This window comes from Gopherus evgoodei, chromosome 1, assembly GCF_007399415.2.
Source record: "Gopherus evgoodei ecotype Sinaloan lineage chromosome 1, rGopEvg1_v1.p, whole genome shotgun sequence".
Classification (NCBI taxonomy): Eukaryota; Metazoa; Chordata; order Testudines; family Testudinidae; genus Gopherus; species Gopherus evgoodei.
In genome coordinates, this window is record NC_044322.1 from 122149390 (window position 1) to 122156973 (window position 7584).

Consider the following 7584-nt stretch of genomic DNA (forward strand, 5'->3'; position numbering starts at 1 on the left):
GTCTACACTACAGGATAAATTCAAATTAGCTTAAACCGATTTTATAAAACAGATTATAAAGTTGATTGTGCGCATCCACACTAGGCACATAAATTCGGTGGTGTGCGTCCGTGGTCCGAGGCTAGCGTCGATTTCTGGAGCGGTGCACTGTGGGAAGCTACTGTAAAATAATGAGGCCAATGACGTCGATTTGCGTCCACACTAACCCTAAATCGATATAGTAATATCGATTTTAGCGTTACTCCTCTCATTTTGTAGGAGTACAGATATCGATTTAAAGAGCCCTTTAAATTGATATAAAGAGTAGTGTAGTGTGGACGGGTGCAGCGTTAAATCGATTTAAAGCTGTTAAAATCGGTTTAACAGCGTAGTGTGGACCAGGCCTCAGTCAGCCCTTGGCTGGCTTCAGGTGGCCCAATCAATGTAGCTATCTCCACTGCCTTCTAGAAAGATCTTAATTGGCCCCAGGTGTCTTGATTAACCTGGAGCAACTGCCATTTGGTTATCATGGTAGTAGGGATTTGGTTAGCCTGGGGCTAACATACCTGTTCCTTACTACTTTACTGTAGCCATCTGGCTTTGCCCCATCACAATATGGATTGCAGAATCTATTAACAAATAAATTTATCATGCACTTTTCATTGCATCAACTGCCCCCTCAAAAGAAATCATCTCCCCTGGATTTGTTTAACCCCAACCTGCCACATAAATGATTCCTTCTTCCTCTTTTCTCCCCCCAGTCTGAAATTATACCTGTGCATGGCCCAGGCCAGACAAAGTTCAGTCCTGCATCTTTAACAGCTTTTCCATATATATAAAAACACTAGCTATGAAGTCTGTTATCTGATGGCTCTTCATGTCTAGAAACATGAGCTTTATACTACTCAGAAAAGTACCTACCACTCCAGTGAGAACGCACACTTGTTCCTAACTCTATAAGCAAATGAGATAGTAAACTTTAAAACAGTCATTTTTAAGTTCAGAAAACATTTTTAGAGCGTGTGTTTCCCTCTGAGCCCAGTACAATTGGACTCATGGCAGCAAAGGCACCTGCCAGAGTGACATAAAAATAGTCCCCTCCAAAAAGTCTCAAATAAACTCTTCTTAAATATTTTACCAGGAGAATGTTGTTGTTCACTTTGTGAGACGTTACGGTGAAGTGAAGTGCAAATTCAGAAGGCAAGAGATAAAAGAGAGAATTAGAGAAGAGGAAACTGAGGGAGTAGAAGCGACTCACCCACTCAAAATGTTTAGTGGTAGATAGGAGTCAGAGAGGTTGAGGGAAATTTTGTTTTTCCAGGCTGGAGGAAGAAAACATGTTCATTTGAAATAAAAGAGGTGAAGCATTAGAAGAGAGAGGTTGAGAAGAATGGAATTAAAGAGAGCTCAAGGGAAAAGAGGAAGAAGGAAGGAGAAGACAGGATTCAGCAAATAAGTCATGAAGTGGAAAGAGAATAAAAGAAAGGAATAATGGGGGAAGATGAGTACAAGCTAGACTAATAGATAGCCAAGAGCCAACTCAGTGAAAATGCCATTAAATTTCTAAAACGGTCCTTATAAATGTATGGTGTATATGAAAGGCAACATGAGAAGAGTGCTACTGAAAGGAATTCTATAGCATACTAGAAGTGAGCTGGCTTTGAGAAAATGGAAAAGAGAATGGTGTGGAAAGGCTGAATGCAGAAAATATGGCAGTTATGACACGGACACGTTTAAGGAGTATATGTCAAGATGAAGAAATAATGCTAATGCGAGGGAGACGTCTTGATGGAAAATATGGTAGTTTGCTAAGTGACATGAGATTGAAGGTTGGCTTTGCTATTATTTACTAAAGAAATGAAGTCAATGGGTGAAAAAGAATTCTGGGTGGATGAAAGGTTTTGTGGGAGTTTCATGCCTTTGTTAAGGGATATTCTAAGAAACGTTATTAAAAACTAGATGAATATAAAACAGTAAAGATTTTTTTTTCTTCTGAATGATTCTCTTATCTTTATTTGAGCTACCTGATGTCAGTTTTGGTCACATGATGGTGAGTACACTATTTTATTCAATAGCAACAAATGGATGCATGCACATATTGTTGACATCAGTTTGAAATTATTCATGAAAGATGCTGCAATGCAAGGTCATGCTTGAGCCTGACTGTGAATGTTCTTCTTCTTTTTTGGTAAAAGGTCAGTTTATTTTCTGGCTTTGGGAGAGGAACATAAATGCCTCTGGCTACAAACTCTTTCCAAATGATCTAGGATGGCCAAATGTGCCATCTCCTGCTGCCCTATTCTTACCCATGTCTGCTTTATAAAGTAATATATGGAAGCTGTGAATACAAATTATATCATGAAGTTAAACTAACAAAAATGAAAAAAAGAGAATGTATAGTTCTCATAGAAACTACCATGAGACATATATTAATGACTATCAAACTGTTAAATAGAGTTTGCTTTCAAATTTCCCCCTCCTTTTTTGATTTTTTGTTTTTGTTCTGTTTTTGGAAAGTTACTCTTCCTCCTAGAGAACTTTGTACATCCCATGCCTGAAATTATTTTGTTCAGCCATTTTTGAATGATTGAGTCTGAATAATTAAGGAGTGCTTGGAGCAGGAGACTGGCTGGACTCTGGGTCTCTCACTGGAATAGAGTCATTCTCACTATTGTGCATGTTCTCACTCTATCTGGCCCAATGATGCTAACTATTTATCCACAGTAGAACAGCTTCAGCAGGAGAATTTGTGGCACACTTCCTCCCCCATCAGCATATCTCATAGCTCAGTGGTTTGGCATATTCCTGAGAGGTAGGAGACCCCTCTACAAATCCTGCCCCCCTCTGGTAGAGGAGAGAATTAAATGTGGGTCTCTCAGATGGGTGGTTTAATCACCGGGCTAAGAGTTATAAGGTGGGCATCACCTCTCATCCTTCCTTTGCCTTGTTTTGTGTAGAGTGAGGTAAACACCTACCTCATTCTCACAAGAAATGACTCAAGTGGCTAAGCGGCCTGACTCCAGGAGAGAGGTTGCTGTTCATGGATCCCTAGCAGAGATAGGTGCCTCCCTGCAGCCTGAACTTAAGCATCTATCACTATAAGAGAGATGGAGCTTAGATCACAGCCCTTTCATCCCCATTTCTCATTGGCTAGCTCCGGGAGCTCCTCACCTCATGTGCTGGCATTTGTGGATCACATTGTATTGTTAGGTGCATGGCTCTCCCTTTTCATTGTATACAGAGCCTGAGCACTTAACTCAGTCTTTGTGGATCACAGTTTGTGATTTTCTAGGCACCTACAAGCTAGGCATTGTGATACTGGGTGTTGTAATGCATAACTTCCTTTGGATCCAGGCCAAAGTGATAATTTTCAAGCTGATAAAGCTGCAGTCAAATGTTATGATAGTGTTTTAGTAGCGCGATATTTAATACAGAACTAAAATGGATTTCCATGAGACCATTCTGTATCATATTTTTATTGTTATAGACATTGATATGCATGGTAGTGTGAAGACAACAAGGTCTTATGCCAAGGAACTTGCATTCTTAATGAGATGGGTTAATATTAAAGATTAATAAATCCAAAGAGGTTGTGGGGAGGGAAAAGGGAGAGATGAAAGAAAAAGGAAGGAGAAACTGTACAATTTACTTATTTTATGTATACCTTGGGAATTTTGGCATGTGCTTCTGGGGCCTGATGCAAAGATCAAAGAGGTCAACGAGAGTGTTTCCACTAATTTCAGAAGAGGTGAGATTTGCAGAGATTTGATACTTAGGGAAAAGGAGGTTGTTACAGGAGAGGGCTGCATGACAATAAAATGGCATGACAGTGGAGAAGTTAAAGTGTTAAGAAGAGAATGGGTAGAAGGCAAGATAGAAGAAAGATGAGCCCTACCATGTAGGTAGAGCTAGAGAGAGACAACCTTGAAGATTTTTGATATTATTATTATAAAGAAAGTTAAAATATGTTTGCATCCTGTGATGTTAATTTGAAAGTCTGTGCTGATAACACTTTTCTTCTCTAGTCACTCTCAGCTGACTTTTTTTCATTTTGGGGGATTAGTCTCACTCGTGATAAGCATAGGTGGCATTAATGCAGCTTTATTTGCTGATAGGGATGAGGTTGCCCCATAAAATAACTGATGTGCCCATATGCCTGCTCTAATTACAGTTTTGACACCATTCTTAATTGTAACTTTAGAAAGAGGTGATTTTGATGATCATGTTGTGATATACTGGTAGTTTAAACACACACTTTAAATATGAAAATTAGGTACCTAATGGATAATAGGCCTTGAAACATCTGTGAAGAATACACACCCAGAATTAACTTGACTGGTGACTGTATATCCAGTTTACTCTATGGAAACCTATTTGCAAAGGCAGTGACATTGATCCTAAATCCAAAAGTGTCAGTTGTGCATGCTCAGCACATCTCTAGAATCTATGGGCTAGTTTGTCAGCTGTTTACAGATTGCTATCTTCACAATCCAAGGCAGCTTTTCAAATATTTTCTTTTTTTTTTCCTTCTCCCCAGAACTATTCTGTACTTGATATAAGACCGCCGCCTACAGTCATCACATTGAACAATGCCATGTACTGGCAAGAATTTGAAGACACTTGTGTCTATGAGTGTTTGGATGGGAAAGACTGCCAGAGCTTTTTCTGCTGTTATGAAGAATGTAAATCTGGCTCATGGAGGAGAGGACGGATTCACATAGACATCTTAGAACTGGACTCCTATTCCAGGGTCTTTTTTCCAACATCATTCCTGCTGTTTAACTTGGTCTACTGGGTTGGATACCTCTATCTTTAAGTGTTGCCATTAGTGGTGAAGATGACTGTGTTTTCACACTTCTTGGGATAGTGAACATGAAAAAGTGAAGGAGGACATGGTAAATTTCATCTCAAATTATAGAGGCCACGTTACCTTTTATCATCACAGAAATCAATGAAGAATTTTAATATGTAGTTGCCTGAAAAAGAAAAACCTTGAAGAATTCCCCTGACTGCTATTCATTTTAAATACAAGATTCTTACTAAATTCAGCTGAATTTGTAGTGTAAACAATGTTTATTAATAATTCTAATATAATGGAACCTTTACTGTTATCCCTTGGCATTGAAAGCTAGACAACATTCAAGCAAGAAACAGAGGTCAAACATTTGATATGGGTTCTTCACTCTTACGTCCCTTTCAAAGTTTCTCCCATTCCCTAGGGCTCAAGGCAACACCCATTGGTGCTGGTTAGCCATGATGCAACTGGAGATGTCTAAATCCAGACCAATCCAAGCCACCTTCTTTTATTGAGACCTATTCCACAGTTGCTGGGAGATCTTGTCTTGGTTGTCTCTGCATGGGAGAATCACCATAAAATAAAGACAGTTGCTCTGGTCCCATAAAGTCATGTAAGGTCTCTTCTGCTGCAAAGCTATGGGATTCATAGGCTTAGCCCCCTTCCTGCACACATTAATTATAATTTGAGGTAAAAAAGCTGATTTACAAGAATGCTCAGAATTTGATAAAGTCAGAGACACTGCCTATATCTGAAGTAGCTGCAAGTATTACTTGTAGAGCATTTCAGAGCTTTTTAAAAAAAAATAACTGATCAAACATAGCAGGATGGTACATGATTTCTGGAATAGATTTACTTGCAACTGGACAAGACTTCTGCTTGTTTGTGATATTGTAGCAGACTATAGTTGATAGGACATATGTAAGATTCACTACTTATTAGCACAAAGGGTATGTCATTTTTGCAGGTTGCAATTTAATGCAAAGTTCATCCATTGCGTTTTTCTTCCTCTCCCTTCCCCCCTTAAGTGTTTTTTACAGAGTGGAGAAAAATAAAGGTATTCTGTTCCTATAGAGCTAAATCTTGAAGTCCTTAATTACAGAAGATTCCTGTTGAAGTCAATGGGACTTGTCTGAGTTAAGGACTGAAAAATTTTGACCTATATAGTTCAGTATAGAGATTGCGTGCATCAACATTGGATTTAAATCAAAACAGATATTGGATACAAAAGACTAAGGGATTTTTTTTTAAAACAAACAAATAGATTTTAACTTGGAAAAGCATTTTGTATTTTTGGAACACGTTTCACAAATTAAATTATTGAGAATTGTCCATTTTGCAACATTTTCAATATTTCTAGAGTGTTAAGAAACTCTTACTTTTCAGCAAACCCTCAGTAAATATGATTAAGCCAACAGAACTCACATTCTGTACCAAATAGCAATGAGTTTCAGTACTCTTTGTTTGAAAACTAGCCACATAAGTAATGAGTGTGTTAGATTGTTAGATAAAATGTGGATCTCACGCATGTATATTTGAAAATAATGTACAGTACATATAACTGAAGAGCAATTCCTCCTGTCCTCAAATGGAAACAAAGGTAAAATCCCACAAATATACAAGGACTAATACCATGGTAACTACAAGGAACAGTAATTTAGTCATGTTCTTGGAAACACCAATGAATCTGAGTGGTACTTCTTTCTCTTTTCAGAGTGTTTTAATTAAACAAATAGCTCAAAAGAAACCTAAAAGTAGCCTTTCAAAATATTATTTCTGTTATCATAAAAATATGGCCAAGTCAAATGATAACAGAGAAAGGAAGCTGGATCTAGAAAAATCCTTGCGTGTTTGTCTCCTGTGAAGCAGAAGCATTGAAAAAAGAATTCCTCTCCTTGGAGAGAAAAAATGTTTTTTGGCCAGATCAGGACATCATTTTAGTGAAGTCTATCCTACTCATCTTCTGCAATAAACTAAATCAAACACTCATCTGCCCCAAAATATCAACACATATTTGTAATGATATCACATTTCCTTTGTAGCTCACTACTACTCTGTAAACCTTCTGTGTTTATGTTTAATTGTGGGTTCCCTGCATTGGATTGGAGTTATTGTATAAACAATATGGGTAGTAGACATATGAAGTGAGGTAAAGCTAAATGTTCAGGACTAAAAACAAGTGAGTTGATGCTCTGTTAAGAGCCACCCATTATAAGTCTAAATAAGAGAACAGATCCATTTATCTTGGGGCACTGATCCTGGAAACCCTCTGGATACGGAACACCAATTGACTTCAGGGGGAGTGTTCTAGACAAAGAGGGCTGCTTGCATCATTAGACCATTGATTGATAAAGTGTTGTTTATTAAGTTATTATACGTGTAGATGAGCTCCCTTAGAGTGTCTGTGGAAATGGAATATTCCATTTTTAGACTATATGCACGCACTGTGGTTGCGCTTCTACTCATTATCTTGATAATACTTAGTCCTGCCTTGAGTGCAAGGGACTGAACTAGAAGACCTCTTGAGGTCCCTTCCCATCCCATGATTCTATGATTGCTCCCCAACTCAGCAAAAAGCACACCAGTACCCTCAGGTCTCTCCTTGGAAGATGAAGTCTACTAGAAGTCTGATTATATTGCCTCTGTTTTATGAGTATCGACAGAAACAGATGTTGAGAACATTAAAAACCCTGCTCTTCACCATCCTGTGCAACAGCAAAGCACCAGACCAAAATTCAACTTCTGTATAACTAAAGGTGCACTTCTGTTGCTAAACTTGGACAACTGCAAACCCCACCCCATGTATGTAC

At 38.3% G+C, this 7584-nt stretch overlaps 1 protein-coding gene across 1 annotated transcript in view; it reads left to right on the plus strand.

The window, feature by feature from the left end:
- The window catches only part of GABRG3 (gamma-aminobutyric acid type A receptor gamma3 subunit), a 612547-nt gene extending 605331 nt beyond the window's left edge, over nucleotides 1–7216 (plus strand). Inside the window, exons 9-10 of the mRNA XM_030571105.1 lie at nucleotides 2000–2029; nucleotides 4517–7216. Of these exons, the coding sequence (XP_030426965.1) occupies nucleotides 2000–2029; nucleotides 4517–4795 (309 nt within the window). The 3' untranslated portion in view covers nucleotides 4796–7216. The remainder of the gene's footprint in view (nucleotides 1–1999; nucleotides 2030–4516) is intronic.
- The last annotated feature ends 368 nt before the right edge of the window (nucleotides 7217–7584 follow it).